An 18,498-nucleotide genomic window follows, 5' to 3' on the forward strand; every position below is an offset into this window, starting at 1 on the left:
CTGGGAGGGAACTTGCCTAGGGGAAGTGCAGATGATAAATAGAGGCTGTGAGCCTGTAGAGGACACTGAAAGACTGAAAATGGAGCTATTAACCCTGAACCTGCCTTAGTATCATTCATATCCATTCTATGAAACCAAATAACTGGAGCTGGACAGATATTTTGGAAAACATATGTAATGGCAGTATTTGAATAAACTCCTCAAATTTTCTTATGGGTATGAATGAATGTAGATAATTGTATTTCTGTTTTCTCCTAGCAGTGAGGAATTGGAGAAAATCATATGACTCCCAGAACCTATGCTTTCTCCTCCACCATCCCTAAAATAACTCACTTTGTATATTTAATTTATCCATCATTTAATTTATCCACGCCTCTTCTGTTTCTCCTTCTACAACTTGTTTATGCTGTAAACTGCTTTCTTTCTCTGTCTTTTCTAATACAACAGTGTTAAAGAGCAGATTTTTTACTTGAAGCAAAGATACTAATAAATTTCTGAAATAATGGCAATTCACAGTATAAAATTCTAATAAAAATTACAAAAGAGGACTTGACAACCTCCTTCGCTGTCCTAGTCATTTTGTTATATTAAGCATTAAGTCATACTTGGAAGTAACTTGGAACTTGGTTAGGTGTTTTACAGTAAAGTAGACTGCTAATTAGTGGCCTAGGATGTAAACAATGTGGTGTCTTGTTCTGTACATATCCATGAAAGATTGCTTGTCAGAACTCCTCTGAATGTTAACATTTTATAATCTAAGTCTGCAGCAGAAAATTCATGCACAGAGAAATAACTAACAGGAAATAGAATTTATGCTTCATTGATAAGTCTATTATACCCGTCATGTATTAAATAGAACTATTCTCAAAGGTTATAATGTAGTCTGAAAAGTCATATTCCATTGTAGACTGTCCATGTTATGCAGAGCTCTGTATAGAGTATTCTGTAACAGTGTTAAATTATTTTGTATTCATGTAGTGCAATAATTCTGTTTAATTTATTTTTATGTAAAGCATTAACTTTTCTCAAATGTTGAAGAAACAGTTGAAGAAAATATCCTTTAAAAACACAGGCCATATCACAGTAACAGTTTTTTTAAATCAGTGAAGAGGCTGTATTCAGTTGAATAATATGACCCACAATTCCAACCTTCATTGCAAAAGATCAAAATAGCTCAAAATATAGATAATCAGTAAGTATGGTTTAATATCACCTTGACATTGAGTTTACTAAAACCCTGATTTAAGAAAGCATCCAAATCTAGGGAATCTCTTAACATATGTTTAAGAGAAGCATGTGCTAAATTGCTGTCCTGAATCTGTGCCTAAGGGCCTGTTTCAGTGTCTACTAGATCAATTAGAGTCTTTTCACTAGGCTTTTATTTTAACTGACAAGTAATGTTACACGTTATCAGTATAATTATGATAGCAAAGGATTTTAGAATAAGATTCTGGGATGAATCAGTGTGACAGGTCTTGTGGCCAAAGGGGTGGCTGTGACACCCCCTAGCATCCCTGTAGCTACTGTCCAGCTCAAACTCTAATGCCAGTCTCCCTAGATTGCGCACTGCCATGCCTTGTTCTTAATATTAAAGGCTAATTAAGGGAGGCTACCAACAGGCCTTACAGTGAGCTTTACTTCTAATAATTTCCCACTGGGTCTCAATCCAACCCTCAGGCTACATATATCCCTATTGGCTTGACTGAGCCCCTGTAGAGCTCCTGTAGCCTTAAGGGCAAGTTGCATGGCTCCTTTTCCTCTCCTACACCATGTCCCAAGCCTTGCGAATGTTACTGTGACATTGTTCCCTCTGTTGGGGCCTTGGCATCCTCGGCTTCTGCCCCTTTAGTTTCACTAAGCCTGCTAGCCTAGGCCCACAGCATTGGACCTGGCTTCGAGGCCTTAGCTTCAATCTATCACCTACGGTTATCAGGCCCATGGCCTCTGTATGGCTGGGCTCCTCTGGAGCGCCAAGCCTCCTATGTCACTATGCCCCTCTTGAGGACTGGGCTGCTGACCTCTCTTTGCTCTGTGCCTTGCACTATGCCCACTGTGGGCTCAACACTCACTAGAGCCTTGAGCCTGCCCCAGGCAAGATTCAAGGTGGTTGTGTGTCTCTTGGGCACTAATGGGACCTCTGTTTTCCTCCCTGTGCAGTCCCAACCTAAACCGTTGATATAAACAGTAATTAAACCATAAACCCTTAGACCAGCATTTCCCACACCAGTGTGCCATGGCACGCTGGTGTGCCGTGAGGCATGTCCAGGTGTGCCACAGATTTTGGGCTGAAGCTATGCCCCCACCAGCCGCCAACATGGACACACAGACAGACCCGGGGGGGGGGGGGGCATGGCTCCAGTCAGTGATTTACATCTGTGCTCTGTGTTCAGCCATGTCCCCCTGTGCCCCTCCCCACTCGGCACCCAGCTGTCCAGCTCCCCTTCCTCCCGGTCTGTGCCAGGCCACTCGCCACCCCCCGCTCCATGCCTGCCTGCCCCCACCCCCCACCTCTGTGCCCAGCCACTTGCCATCCTGCCCTTGCTCCGCATTTGACCAGTGTGCCAAGGGATGGGAGAGGCCTGGTAAGTGTGCTGCTGGAACCAAAAGGTTGGGAAACGCTGCCTTAGACTGTAACAGAAAATACAAACAATAGTAGAAGCAGCCTGCTGCCCCTTAAGAGGGCACACATTCCTCATAGATTCATAGATGTTAGGGTTGGAAGGGACCTCAATAGATCATCAAGTCCGACCCCCTGCATAGGCAGGAAAGAGTGCTGGGTTTAGATGACCTCAGCTAGATGATATCTAATCTCCTCTTGAAGACCCCCAGGGTAGGGGAGAGCACCACCTCCCTTGGGAGCCCATTCCGGACCTTGGCCACTCTAACTGTGAAGAAGTTCTTCCTAATGTCTAGTCTAAATCTGCTCTCTGCTAGCTTGTGGCCTTTATTTCTTGTAACCCCCAGGGGCGCCTTGATGAGTAAAACCTCATCAATTCTCTTCTGTGCCCCTGTGATGAACTTATAGGCAGCCACAAGGTTGCCTCTCAACCTTCTCTTGCGGAGTCTGAAGAGGTCCAGGTGCCCTAGTCTCTTCTCATAGGGCTTGGCCTGCAAGCCCTTAACCATATGAGTGGCCCTTCTCTGGACCCTCTCCAGGTTATCCACATCCTTCTTGAAGTGCGGCACCCAAAATTGCATGCAGTACTCCAACTGCGGTCTGACCAGCGCCCGATAGAGGGGAAGTATCACCTCTTTGGTTCTGTTCGTCATGCATCTACTGATGCACGATAAAGTGCCATTAGCTTTTCTGATGACTTCGTCACACTGATGACTCATGTTCATCTTGGAGTCCACTAGGACTCCAAGATCCCTTTCCGCTTCCGTTCCACCAAGCAGGTCATTTCCTAGGCAGTAGGTATGCTGGACATTTTTCCTCCCTAGGTGCAGCACTTTGCATTTCTCCTTGTTGAATTGCGTTCTGTTGTTTTCTGCCCATATGTCCAACCTGTCCAGGTCTGCTTGTAGTTGTTCCCTGCCCTCCGGTGTGTCCACTTCTCTCCACAGTTTTGTGTCATCCGCAAACTTGGACAGAGTACACTTCACTCCCTCATCCAAGTCGCTGATGAAGATATTGAAGAGTACCGGTCCAAGGACTGAGCCCTGCGGGACCCCACTGCCCACACCCTTCCAGGTCAATACCGACCCATCCACTACAACTCTCTGGGTGCGAACCTCTAGCCAATTCACCACCCACTGGACTGTGTAGTCATCCAAGTCACAACCTCTTAACTTGTTCACCAGTATGGGGTGGGATACCGTATCGAAGGCCTTCCTGAAGTCTAAGTAAATGACGTCAACCCCTACTCTTGCGTCCAGGTGTTTTGTAACCTGGTCATAAAAAGAGACTAGATTAGTCAGGCATGATCTACCTGCTATGAACCCGTGCTGGTTTCCCCTCAGCATAATTTTTCCTGCCAGGCTCTCGCAAATGTGAGCCTTGATCATTTTTTCAAAGACTTTGCCAAGGATGGAGGTGAGACTGACTGGCCTATAGTTGCCCAGGTCCTCCTTCCTTCCCTTCTTGAAAATGGGGACCACATTGGCCCTTTTCCAGTCCTCCGGAACCTGGTCCGTGCACCATGAGCGTTCAAATATTCCCGCCAGTGGCTGTGCAATGATGTCAGCCAGTGCCTTCAGTACCCTCGGATAGAGCTCATCCAGGCCTGCCGATTTAAACGCATCCAGTTCCTCCAAGTGCCTCTGCACCATCTCAGGGTCTACTCTTGGTAGTCTGGTACCATGCTGCTGCCTCTCTACAATCCCAGTGAGAAACTTGTCTTGCCCCTCGCTTAGGAACACTGAGGCAAAGAACTCATCGAGGAGTTCAGCCTTGTCCCCTCTGTCCGTCACCAATTGCTTATGCCCACTTAGTAGAGGTCCTATTCCTCCCTGGGCCTTCCTTTTACTTCCTATATATCTAAAAACAATTTTTTGTTATCCTTAACTTGGGATGCCATCCTCAGCTCCATGGTAGCTTTGGCCTGTATAACTGCCTCCCTACAAGCGCGAGCAGAGGAGGTATACTCCTCTTTAGTAATCTGTCCCCGTTTTCACTTTTTATATGCCCCCCTTTTTGCCCGTAGGCTGCTATGGATTTCTCTGGTCAGCCAAGGAAGCCTCTTGGCCCCTTTCCCCCTTTTTCCCCGCATCGGGATCGTCTCCCTCTGTGCTCGAAGGATCATTTTCTTAAGGCACAGCCACCCTTCTTGGGCTCCCATCTCTTCAAAACTCTTACTCTGCAGTGCGTCCTTGACTAAATGTCTGAGTTCTTTGAAATCAGCTTTCCTAAAGTCTAGCACTTTCACCCTACTAGTTGCCTTACCCACTCGGCGTCTTATGATGAATTCTATTACTTGGTGATCACTGTCCCCCAGGTGACCACCAATCTGTAGGTCTCCTACCATGTCATCCCCCGTTGCCAATACCAGGTCCAGTAAGGCATTCCCCCTAGTGGGACCATGTACCTCCTGTGTCAGGTGGAGGTCCTGTACACAGGATAGGAACCTGCGTGAATGGTGGGACTTTGCTGTCTGCGTCTCCCAGCAGATGTCTGGGTAGTTTAGGTCCCCCATGACTACCGCCTCCCTAGTTTTTATAGTCTCCTAGAGCTGCCTCAAGAGCCCCAAATCTAGTTCTTCCCCTTGGTGTGGGGGTCTGTAGCAGACCCCACTGTCATCTCACAGTGAGCATACTTTCCAGCCTGGGGCTTTACCCTAGCCTATCCACTTGGCCCTGTTGGGCTCTTGGACCCTCTGATCCCACACGCAGCCCCTCCTCTGGGCTCTCGGACCCTCTAGTAGGCACCTCAAACCTTCTGGTGGTTAACATAAAACAAAAGCTACTTGCCTGAAATGGGGTCTTTCTCTGCCCAGGGAACTTTCCTATGTTCCTAGGCCTGCAGAGTTGTTTAGCTTAATCCAGGTCCCTGCAGGAGTCCTGCTGTCTGGCAGCTAGGAGCTTCTTACTTCATGATTGCTAGGGAGAGACTCCCTGACCGTTCCGGCTCTGGGCTTATGTAGCTCCAGCCTGAACCTTTTCCGGTCAGGTGAGTCCCTCATTAGCTCCCCTCAGCCACCTACAAGCAGCCCCCCCCCAAGGATGCTTGCTCTCTTAATGGAACAGGCACATCCCAGTCCCTTCTACAATCAGCACATGCTTCAACTTGACAGTTTATATATTTAGGGCATAATCTTGTAATCCATAACTTTAATGGAAGCTTGCCTGATTAAGTATTCTAGGAATTAGTATGTTATATTTCTTTAATGATAATACTTGACAAATGAGGATTCACCATATGCATTGCAGTTACAAAATGTAGAGTAAATACTGACCACAATTAATCATATGATATTATTTTACAGATTGCACGAATTCTTCGAAACATTGGTGTGAGCATTTCAGATGAAAGTTTTGAAGAAGTATGGAAGCAAGCTTGTATGAAACATCATAGAGGAGAGGTCTGTGTAGAAAGCATCAGAAATATACTGGATGAGATACAAGCGTCACACATAAAAAACAGTTGAGGATTTCTAGTAGTGGAATTTTATTTCTTTAAAATGGAACCAGCCATTATTTCACTGTTGACTAGAAAAAAAAAATTAAACGTTTACAAGATTGAAATCCACTGTGGTAAACTCCACTGCAAATACCATGGTTGACCAAAAATATTTGTGTTCCTATTGAAGTCCGTGGGAATTGGGCTACTAATTTCCCACAAGAACATGACAGGGTACATTATTTGATTTGAATTTAATCACTTTTCTGTATTTTTTATGAAACTAGCTCTGTATTAAATCCAAAATTTTGAGCGTGGTTACTTTGTCTTGCCTTTGTGTGTAAAATCGAGTGAAGAAACAATGACAGATGCAATTAAAATGTTATTATAAACTGACACTATTTAAATAACACATTTGTCATATTCAAAGCATTTTTAAAGGGCTAATATTTCTTTCTAAAGGATAACTGTGCCCCTACCCTTTTAGAATTCCTAGTCAGTGGGTGCATCTACACTTGCACCTTACTGCAGAGTTGACTAACCAACTTCACAATAAAGTATCATCATCTACACGTGTGCCTAATTTACTATTAGGGCATAGTAAATTTATTAACTCTGTTGTAGGATAGTACTGTCTGGGACAAGTATTATCCTACAGCAGAGTTATTTAGTGGGTGGAAACACATGCGTAGACAGTGACCGGGGCTGGCTGGGGCACGAGGGTACTACAGTGTGGGGGCTGCCTGCTAGCTAGTCTTGCACAACACAGTGAGCCGGAGTGGAGCAGCTCCAAGCTGGCAGGCTGACCACCTGGGGCTCTCTGCCAACTGGGGCTGCTTTGATCTGGCTCAGCATGCTGCAGTTCTGGGCACACTTGTAAAGGGTGTGCCCAGGAACAATAAACTCTGGCACAAACTGCATCCAGTTTCAACAAAATAGTGGCTAAGTGAGAGCTGGTTGCCATAAGCTGTTTTGGTTTTCCAAAGGTCTTTGACCAGACCTATCACAAAAAAGATTATGTGAAAACCAGATAGGATGGAATGAGAGGTAAAGTAACAAACTATGAAGCAACAAATAAAGAACACAAATAAATGGCCATTTCTAGAGCAAACAGTTAACAGTGTGAGACCCCCCCCCCCAAATTCAGAATGGCTAGTAAAAATTATGAAAAATATGAAGAAAGTTCCATATAAAAAGGATGAAAAGGTTACAGAAAGGAAGAATAAGAAGGAGCTATCAGAGGCATACAAAATAATGAACGTGGTAAAAGAAAATTACGAATTCCCGTTTATTCTTTTTCATAATGAATAACAAGTGTAACAAGATGCCTGCGCTCCTTGGGTGGTAGAGGCAGGCAGGGCAGTATCATTTCCAAAAACTAAATTGAGATGAAATTCATATGTAATTTCAGGGTAAAATAAATTGTAGTGGTATCCTCAAGCCAGCTGCTGTCCATTCAGGAAAGTCAGAGTAAAGCTTAAAATAAAGTAATAAAAGAAAGGTAAGGTATTGAAATGCATTTAGCTCTGCTCTTTAATGACAGTTTGTTAGCTGTACTCTAACAACAGTTTATAGTTAGAGACCTACTTATATTGCGATTCTGCACATTTAGTGAAAATTGTAAAATTGGGTGATGTCTATGAAATCTGTTGGGGGAACCCCCCCCCCCCCCCCCAAATATTAAAAATAAAATGCTGGCTCCCCCATGGAAGCCAGGAGTCCTCCCAGGCATGCAGCCTGGCACAAAGGCAAGCAGAAAAGATGGCTGCCACTTCCACCCCTTTCTGCTGATTGGCTGAGAGGGCTGCCTGTTGTGTGGCCCCACTCTTCTCCACCAATCAGTGGTGAGGGGTGGGGGCCACATGATGGACAGCCCTGTCAGCCAATCAGTGGTGGGGCGAGGCCACCAGGGCCTCAACCAATCAGAGGTGTGGGGTGGGGCCGCCACAATAAGTCTGTGAAAATGGCAGCTGGCCATGTGATCTGCACACCAATTGGCCAGCCACCTCCTCAAGTTGGGTAGACCCCTATTTATAGTAATTATACAATTATTGATAAGGCATTGTGTATTTGTTGTCCCAGAGAAGGCTAACTTCAATCTAGTCAATCAAATTCCTAATTGATTCTAATTAAATTAGTTCCAAAGCAATGTAACATAGCTAAAAGGTATTACCTTAATTTTCCCCTATTCAAAAATTCTTTTGCATTACCCCCTGTCTTCATTCCCCTTCACATGCCTATTTTTTTCAGTCTCCTGCATTTTTCCTAGATGCATCATGCATGTGTACATATTTTCACCCCTACCCATATATTATCTGCATATATGCAGATAAACCAATTGCATGCATACCTCCTAGTTTACCTCGTCTCCTACCATGAGTAGATGTCATGTAGCAAGTAGCTTTTAAAAACAAATATGTAGGATCACTAGCTTTTATTTGTGGTTATTTTTTGTAACTGAAAATCTATTTGGCAGCAGGTGCTGGCACAAAATTTTCTCCTGAAGAGAAACTTTCCAGGAATTGCCTTTTTTGAAAATGAGTTGCTTCTCCAACTGCACTTAATGAGAGGAAAGTAAACTGCCCTCAGGAACCAGCATTTCCTTTATGCTGTCATGAGACAATGGCACTCAGTCTCATTGAAATCAATGGGGAAAGATGCCTGTTTTGAAAGGGCAGTAGTTTTTGACAAACACCATGCTTTAGTGCAGCGGTTCTGAACTCGGGGTACATGTACCCCATAGGGGGTACGTGAGATATATTTCATACTTTGTCTAACACAGGTGGAAGGGCCTAAAAAAATGCCTTGACAGTTGAAAGGGGGTATATGAAGTCTCATTCTGAGACCAAGGGGTAGGATGACTGAAAAAGGTTCAGAACCACTGCTTTAGTGTCCACTGAAGGAGAAACTTTCAATAATAAGAAAAATAACAAAAAATGACCATTCATCCTAAAACAAAACAAAACAAAACAAAGCAAATACTTCCAGATATAAGAAACATAAACACTTACAACCTTTCAGTGAGTTCTCACTTTATGGAAGGTTTGAAGTCTGTGTTAATCATTACTAAGATCAAATACACCTGATTTGGGATGCTACATTTCTTAAGAAATTAATTTTAAAATTAATTTAAAAAGTTAACTGGTTAACGTATTTATTCTAAATGATCATGACATTCATTTTATAATAAAGAATGAGTGCTATAATTTGGAGGAAGTGCTATATTTTTGTGGACAGCCAAGTGTTTCAATCTTTACTTAAGTGTGCTAGACTCAATTCCATCTTAACTATGGAGCCACAGTGGAGGCCTCCATAATTTTTTTTTAAAGAAATTTTTCGTGTTCCAAGCCAAGTCAGCCATATCAAGTCCAAATCCATGAGTCAGTCCAGAGCCATCAGTGGCCCTACAACCGGCAAACATCCTCCACCCCCAGCAGGGGCTTCAGATATTTCCAAAGTCTTTTGGCAGACATCCTGTGTGCAGGCCCAAGCCCAGACGTTTGGGGTTCAGATGCCCCCAAGTTTCACCTGTCCTCAGCCCTATGGCCACATAAGCAAGCTAGGGAGGAGCCTCCCGTTTCCATAAAGTGGGCTTTAAGCCCCAACACCTTGGTGGATACTAAACCACACCAGAAGAACAGTTATCCCTGGGAACGCTTAAGGAAAAACTGCCTTCATTGACCAGGATACATGGTCTTTCCCCTGCCTTCATAATAAATGAGAACACCTACAGAATATAAAACATGGGGATTGTCCAACTTCTTAGGAATCAGCGGGCTGTACACCCAATGGACTACAACAGTGGGGTCAGTTTGCATTCGGGCACGGTCTGCCTTCTTCCTCACCAGGATGTGGGCACTCTCTGCCCTCTGCTAAACTGGGCACATGGGCATTTCCCCCAACCTCCCTAAGCATGTGGGTACTCCTTTCCCATGCTGTGCTATACCACATGCATGGGCACAAGTGTCCCAGTCCCACCTTCAGCTCCCCTACTATGCTGTGTCAGATACCCACACCATAGGCTTCCCTGGCACTATGGGCTGTGCCATGCTGCTCTGTTCCACCACCACTGGGGCAGGGAGGTAAAGGAAGCTGGAGGGGTGGGGAGCCCAGAGTCTCCAACTGCCACTGCTGCAGCCAAAGCAATATGGGTATCAGCACCTGTGGACTAACAGTTGTACACAAGTTTAAATAAAAGGGGGACATTATACCTTATACTTCAGAGTACACATTCCAATCCTGACTGTTGAAGATTAGAAAGAAACTTCCCCCATGGGCAGATTATTCCAAAATTGTCCCCACTAGGAGTAGTTGCATCCTCTGAAAAAAATTGTGTTAACCTCGATTGATTTTACTGTAGATTCAGTTTTACTGAATTCAGTCTAATTACTTGCAAAGTGAGAACACAGTGGGGACATCTATATGTGCAATTAATATGCTTGAATAAACTCAGTTACAGTTTGTGCCAGAGTTTATTGCTCCTGGGCACAGCATTTACACATGCTCATAGGACTGCAGCACATTGAACTGGGTTGGAACAGCCCCAGGTGACAGGGCCTGAGGGGCCAATCTACCAGCCTGGAGCTGCTCTGCCCTTGTTCAACATGCTGTGGAGGGGCTGACTGGGGCATGAGGGTACTTCAGTGTGGGGGCTAGCTAGCAGGCAGCCCCCACACTGTAGTACCCTTGTGCCCCAGCCAGCCCCAGTCATCATCTTCACATGAGTTGCAGAGGAGTAAATAACTCCACCATAGTATAGTACTTGTGTTGAGCAGTACTAACCCAATGAGGAGTTAGTCTACTCTGGCATAAGAACACTGCAGATATAGATGATGATGCTATACTGCAGAGCTAATTAGACAACTGCAGTAAAGCGCATGTTTAGTTGCACCCAGTGTGAATAAGGATGGCTGAATTTATCTTTATGGGAAAAACATCTTTACACTGACAGCTAAAAATGTGGTTACTATATTTTTGTCAATGGGCTTTTACAAGTGTACCCACCTGGCCTGCTGTAGGTGCTCCCTTGCCGCCTTGGAGCATGTGCCCGGGCTTGGCCATGGAGGTTGTTCCTGTGGCCTTGACACTGGGTTGCATTCACCCTGAGGGAGACCCCCAATACTCATCTGCCACGACTTGGTCTTTCTTTTCAGTGGTGGGGCTCCCTCTTGTGGCTCCTTCTAGGTCAGGTGCTACCTCCCCTACACCCCAGCCATGTACCAGTCTTTAAGACAGCCAGATGATGGGCAGCTGGCTCGTCCTCTGATGTAGTCACCTATGCTCTTTTCATCTGTTTAACTCCCGTCAGCCTTCTTTGGTACGGGATGGCTTTGGGATGTTGGGCTGTCCCTGGTAATATGCCAGGTCCCCTCGCTGCGCTGCTACCCACTGTGCTGCCCCAGCTTCTACTGGTCTGTGAGTGCTGCCCATGGCCCCAATCCCTAGCCTAGGGGTCTGAGATAATAAAACAAGTTAACACGCAAAAAAGAAGAAAAAAAAGGGGAACAAGGATCCAGCCCATCCCCCTCAACGCCATCCTTCCTTGTTCAGCTTCACTGCCAGCTGATGTGGTGGCCCTTTTAATCAGCCCTGAGCCCCTCGGATCCTCCCTCCTCCCTCAGGCTCTCTTCCTGCAGCTGATGCAGCCCATGCTCAGCTCGGGGAGCAGTCCTGCAGCCGGTCTCCCACAGTGCTCCCCCAGCCACTTTCCCACTGCCAACTTTTATTTCAGCCAGACGGCACTTTCCTGTGATGTCATTTGCCCTCGACACTCCCAGCTGAAAATAAAAGTGGCTGACTAACTGTGCGGGCGTTCCATCCTAGCATGGTTCATCTGGCTCATCTCTTCCTGAAAAAGGTAAGCTTCAGGGCCTTTCTCTCTCTCGACCCAGTGAGTCAGCTTGGCCCCAGATCCCGCAGCAGAAGAGGTCTCCGGGCCCTTTACCTGCGTGCCCCTGGGACAACAACCTTCCTAAGAATATCTGTTCTACTGATTTATTTTTGCTGTCCACTTCCCTGGCTTATTGCTCGATATTTCCCTGTACCTGAAGTATTAAAAGCATAGCTGAGGCACATAAATCTGCAAGTTCAGTAACCATCATATTATTAAATTATTTTAATTTGATGTAATAAGCTACATTATATCAAATTGGAATAATGGATAAAATTCTGCCTTAGGCATGCTTCTTAAAACTCTCCCACAGGCAGGAACTGCACATACTGCTTTGTACATATTGGGAGGGCAGTCCGCATCCTTCTGATGCCTTCTGCAGCTTGGGGCGGAGGGACAACAGTGTCTTAGCCTTGACTTCTCCATTCCCTTTGGGAAACTGTACACTGGGTGCATCTACACAAGGTACTTACTGCTCATTAGCCTAATAACTGCAGTAGTGTGTCACAGCAAAAACTGTGCTAGTAGCCTACTACACAGTATTATTTGGCTAATGCTCAGTGTCACTAAATAACTGTGCACCAGTGCTACTGCACAATAACTTTAGTTACTGCGCATTTAGTACTTCGTTAAGTACTGAACTAAATGTGCAGTATCTAAGGTGCATTAATGAACATGTAGACATGTCCACTGAGCCACTGAGGTGGTAGTGGAGAGCAACCCCTGAACATTCTAGGTAAAAGCTTTGATCCCATTGAAATGAATGGGAGTTTCATCACTGAGTTCAGTGTGGCAGATATTCACTACCTGAATGAAATTCTGCAGGGTTTTAATATTTTTTTATGTAAAGGAGAAGGGAAGAAGTGACCTTTGTACACTCTTTATGGTTCACCTACATTAAACAAAATCTGGTCCTATAACAGGAGAACTCTTTCTCCTTCAATGGGCGTATGGAGATGAAAGACAGATTTAGTGAATATATGGATTTTCCCTATAGTAAAAGCCAAGGTTAACTTATTGGGTGCATATATTCATAGAAGATATTTATTGTGTTTTTGCAGGAACTGAACATTTTCTGTGTACTCTATTTGACATTCTATAGCACAGACATCACCCTTCATTCCTTTTTGTTTAGTAAGGTAATCATTTTTCCCCTACCAGTGAAATGGAATTAACATTCTTCTTGGACAATCTGCTAAATAAGTTTGAAATAAAAAAGACAAATAAATCCCGATTAATCTTTTGCCAATATGTTCTTAACCACAAACTAAAGGTTTTCTTTTGAGGTTGGATTTGAAATGAACTTGAAGCAACCATTCACCTAACCTTTTCATGTCTTCCAAAGCTTTAAAGGATTAATCACTGAACAGGTCTGTAAATTCCATTTGCATTTACTTGCTTTGCATCACAATATACACATAGAGCCTAAAAAATGTAATCGCTATGACATGTAGAAGCCAATGCGTTTTGGAGAATTTCACAATAATTTTATTCTTTTGTGAAAGGATTTCTGGAATGCATATATAGTCCTGGTGCAAAAATCTTTCCTTACTTGATTGCTTTCTGTTCAGCTTCTCAACACGTACAGATTCAGTGTTGTATCCCTAGGCATAGAAGTACAAGTTGTGTTCTTTGACTGTTATTGTTCTCTTGATTTATACCCAACTGATAGAAAATGAAAAATATTTCTCTTTCCTCCATTGCAGTATGAATACCTTTATCCAGACTGCAATTTTTTTCAGCCTGACTAGCAGGCTGCTTCAAGTAACATGCAATATATATCCAAGGCCTGCCTTTCTAAAAAAGATCAAATAAACATCTCTTAGCACTCAGGCTTTATATATTCTGTAAACATGACCTTAACCATTGAGGTCAGGTACAGAAGTTACACTTCTTATGCAGTAAGTGCTCAAAAAGCACTCTACAGCCATAACTGAACAGATGGTCAGGGCACATGGAGCTCTGTAAAAATGGTGAAACCTGCTCTAAGATAACCCTGGATGGATGTGGTATCAGACTTCAGCAGTGTAGGTCAGAGTGCCATAATGAATATCTGTACCACATCCCATCATGATTCATGGTATGTCACATTCTGCTGATATCCCATGGAACATTGTAGCACCCCACATACCCTCTCTCATGGGATGGTGGTCTAGTTAAGGCCAGAGCTTGTTTTGTCTGCCCAAGCACTGGGCCAGCCCTGCCCCTGGGCTTTCAGTGACCCCAGGCAGTGAAGCTCTTGTTTCTAACCCCCTCCCTGACTTTGTTCCCTCTGGCCAGCTTCGAGTCACTGTTCAGTATTATCACCCAGTGTGTAGATTCTATCTACCTGGTCTGGGCATTTGTAAAGACTACAGCTTTTGATTAAGTGCTGTGCAAAAAGTCTGGTTGTTGCATTATTTAATTAAACCAAAAGGTGGCAATTTCACATGCTACCTTGCCCTCTGCTGCCCCAAGGTTTTGTGTTTGTTAAATTGAGCCCCCAAGGCTTCCCACTCCCTTTCCCTACTTAATGGCATAACGGCCGGTGCTGCCAGGGTCTTTCCCCACTCTCTCAATGTTAACTGAGAGGACAGTTCCAAGTTCTGGAATGGGCACCATTCCAGCTTTTGTTTAATAACAAATAACAAACACATTACAAATTTGAAAGCTTCAAGATTGGCTACAGGGTAGGATCCAGACAGTTCTCATGAATGGATCTGTATCATCCTGGCACAAAGTGGCCAGTAGTGTCCCTCAGAGGTCTGTGCTGGGACTGGTGCTTTTCAACATCTTTATCAATGATTTGGATGGGAGAGTAAAAAGCTTGATTGCCAAGTTTGCGGATGACACCAAGTTATGGGGCAGTATGGTCACACCAGAAGATAGGTTGCAGATACAGCTGGACCTGGAAAGACTTGAGAGTTGGGCAGACCAGAACCAGATGAAGTTTAATACTTCCAAATGTAAGGTGCTCCATTTGGGGACAAACAACCCTCAACATACATGTAGCCTCGGTGGTAACAGCTTGACTTGCACCATGGCCAAAAGGGACCTAGGGGTAATGATTGACCATTGTATGAATATGAGCTGTCAGTGTGAGGTGGTGGTCAGCAGGGAAAACAACACACTGGCATGATTCAACTGATGCATCTTGTGTAAAACTAAGGAAGTGATACTCCTGCTGTTCTCAGCACTGGTGAGACTGCTGTTGGAGTACTGCATCCAGTTCTGGGTGCCGCATTTCAATAAGGACATGGAAAAACTTGAGAGGGTCCAGAAAAGGGCCACCTGTATGATCCGAGAGTTGCAAGGCAAGCCGTACAAGGAAAGGCTGAGGGACCTGGGCCTCTTTAGCCTAAAGAATAGGAGGTTGAGAGAGCACTTGATAGCGGCTTACCGTTATATCAGAGGAGTGCATCTGGAGCTCGGTGAACAACTGTTCACTTGGGCATCCCTGGGGAAGACCAGGATCAATGGATACAAACTCCTGGAAGGCCGCTTCAGGCTTAGTACCAGGAAAAACTCCTTCACAGTCAGGGTGTCCAGACTGTGGAATAAACTCCCTCCAGAGGTGGTGCAGTCACCTACCCTGGAGGTTTTCAAGAGGAGACTAGGCAGTCACCTTGCTGGGGTCACCTAACCCCAAGTTGTCTTCCTGCCTAGAGCAGGGGGCTGGACCTGGTGATCTGCAAGGTCCCTTCCAGTCCTTAACAATCTATGAATCTATGAATTTGATTAAAATGAGGCAAGTCTCTTTTTTGGGCTGCATTCCTCTGCGCCCTGATGAATGCCCCTGTGAGAGGTTGGGGATCGAAAGGGGACACTGCCTGGCCAGTCCAGGTTGCAGGCATCCCTGCCTATGGTGTAGGGCTAGGGCTAGGGTTACTCACACAGACACAGAGACACAGGGACACACAGAACCCAGGCATCTGATGCAAACACACATACTTGGCAGGCACAGGATGGTGGCTCATAGCCATGAGGGCACATGCCAGGGTGAACCACTGCTACATCAGGTCCTGCAACTGTGATGTCCTGCAGCCTCCAACAAGACACACACAGGGCAATCTGCAGGACCCTGGGTCTCCCTGCTTGGGCGCTCAGGTATGGAAATGAAGGCATGTGCAAGTCACGATGGCGGGAGTCTGGGGGCATGGTGGCCCATACCCAGCAGCCAATCAGGGATGGCTCAGCCATTTGGCTCCATTCAGGAGTCTTCAGCAGTCTGCGGAGCCTGCCAGTCATGCTGGGAGGCATACAAGCGACCCTCCCACTGCCCCCGCACCTTCTGGACTTGGCATGTACAGGCAGACCCCAAGCCCCACTCCACTGAAGCGCAAATGTGTATTCTGTTTGCTTCTGACCTATTCTTGGGCACTTGGAGTAAAGCTTAAAAGTTAGAGTGCTTCCGCCTTAGGCTTCTTGAATGCCTGTACTTAGCCAGGATGAGTAAACATACAGCATTTAACAGCTGTATTACATGGTAGAGTTCACAAAATATACTTAACTATATTAGATATTTACAAATTACCAATCACAAAGATTTAAAATATGCACTATTCAGACATTAATTAGGTAAGATGACTACATGCCAATCCATAGAAAGGTGACAACTTTGGCATAAATTGATAAATTCAAACTCAGTCAGGCCAGGTTCATTCCTGCTTTAACTCCACTGAGATTTGCTTTGTCTATTTTTTGTTTATGCCGGGGTGGCAGCCTATGGCCCACAGGCCAGATCTGACCTGAAGTGGCAATTGCAGGGAGCAAGGCTTTGGCACCCATGCAAGCCTGTAGCCAGTAGTTTCTCCCATGTTGAGCTGTGGCCAGGTGTAACAGGTTCATGCCTGGAGGGCAGCGTGTGTGCCCCATTCACCTGGTAGCAATGCACCTTCATCCTCTCTCCTGCCACAACTTGCTGTTCCTATAAGATGTGTGTTTAAGTATGGAAAAGTGGTACCTGTGGTCACCTGGTGGACTTGGTGCAGTCAAGTCTGCATTGTGCTTTTGTGGGGCTCCTCCTCCCTTACACACCACCCTTTTCCATTAGGGTGTTGTTGTTGAACTTTGATGGTGAGTCGGGGCTCTACTTGGATCTCTCCCTTCCAGGTGCTGAGTGAGGATTGAACTCATGTAGGATGGTGCCCATACCTCCACTTTAAAGGATTAGAATATAAACAGGTAACTGAGCTCAAATCACTTAGACTAGATGGCCAGACAGGGCATCAGTGCCTCAGCATGGGTTGAGTGCCTTACTGAGGTAATAGATTTAGTCTGGTTTGCGTTGGGGCACCGCTTCTGATTGTCCATGTCCAGGCATGAGCTCTCCCCTTGAGTCTCGGTGCTTTCCTCTTCTTCCTTTTCTGAAAACACAAAACCTCCTGAACTCATGTAAACCACCAGCCATCAGGTAAGTCACCAGTTTACCTGGTGGGGTCCTGTCACACCAGGCATTGGGGACAAGCAGTGGTCCACCTTGGACTTAAGCTAGGTCATTCTGGCCCACCACCAGAAAACACTGCTGATGTCTACTTTATAGCATTCTCTTAAAGGGTGCATTAGCTGAAAGGTATGAAATACTTAGAGCTGGGCACTTTTTCTCTCCTCGCACACATTTTATTTCTGTCTCATCTCTAAAGATACTTCAAAGACTAGCTTATTTAATAATTTATGTATTTTAATTGGTTTTGTCAGGTATATTGGACTCCTCTTCAAATTTAAAATAGATTTATTGCACAGAAGGTACAATGGGAATAGCTTTTCTTTTGAAAAAAAAAGAAATATAAAGTATCAGCCTCTTATTCTCTAGCATACTAAACCATGAGAAAATGATCCAAAGAAGCAAATATAGAAAATAAAAATAGGTGAAGTAGTTTAATTACAACATTGTTTTATATATTTATTAGGACTCAGCTGATATCTGAGTCTTTAGAATTTATTGTCTGGCACACACAAGCCAATGATTTCATGCTACGTGTCAGTAGTTTATGCCTGTGCAAACCCGTCGGGTCCAATTCTCTCCTGCCAATTTTGCAATGACAACATTTTGTGGTCTTTGATGCAATTACTTCTCTTTTATAGTAATTTGGCTAGAGAATCATGTTTTCAAAGGAATGTGTATAGTATAAATCAGTATAAAAATTGTCCTTGTGTTACTATTGGATTGTATCAACAAATAATATCATTGGATGTCTTCTTTTTAATACACATGCTTTTTTTTCCAAGTAATATCCCAATGAAAATAAGAAATTTGAAAAGGAAATACACATACATATAGTCTTGAGATTTTTTTTATAAGAACTTTTTTTAGCCTGACTTTCAGGGAGCTGCCCCTTCACATTTTGAAGAGACAAACCAACAGAGCTCTAAAATTTCCAGTTAGCAAGCAACTGATGCTACAGCTACTAGCTGGTAGCTGATCATTCTTGTTATATATTTCCCCTAGCTTTCCTGTCTGATTTCCTGAGTAGCTCTCCCCGAGCAGTCAGTAAAGCTATGCAATGAATATTTAGGAAGGAAAAAAGGTCAATGAAAGAAGAACATTTTCTAAGTGTCACTGAGCTTTCACAAA

At 44.5% G+C, this 18,498-nt stretch overlaps 1 protein-coding gene across 2 annotated transcripts in view; it reads left to right on the forward strand.

The window, feature by feature from the left end:
- EFHB (EF-hand domain family member B) overlaps window positions 1-6,372 on the forward strand; it is a 29,840-nt gene extending 23,468 nt beyond the window's left edge. For both annotated transcript variants that reach the window (XM_014603024.3, XM_019498087.2), the window contains one exon: window positions 5,922-6,372. In XM_014603024.3, coding sequence (XP_014458510.1) covers window positions 5,922-6,083 — 162 coding nt within the window. In that variant the 3' untranslated portion in view covers window positions 6,084-6,372. The remainder of the gene's footprint in view (window positions 1-5,921) is intronic.
- Window positions 6,373-18,498: the final 12,126 nt, after the last annotated feature.

This window comes from Alligator mississippiensis, chromosome 5 (assembly GCF_030867095.1).
Source record: "Alligator mississippiensis isolate rAllMis1 chromosome 5, rAllMis1, whole genome shotgun sequence".
NCBI lineage: Eukaryota > Metazoa > Chordata > Crocodylia > Alligatoridae > Alligator > Alligator mississippiensis.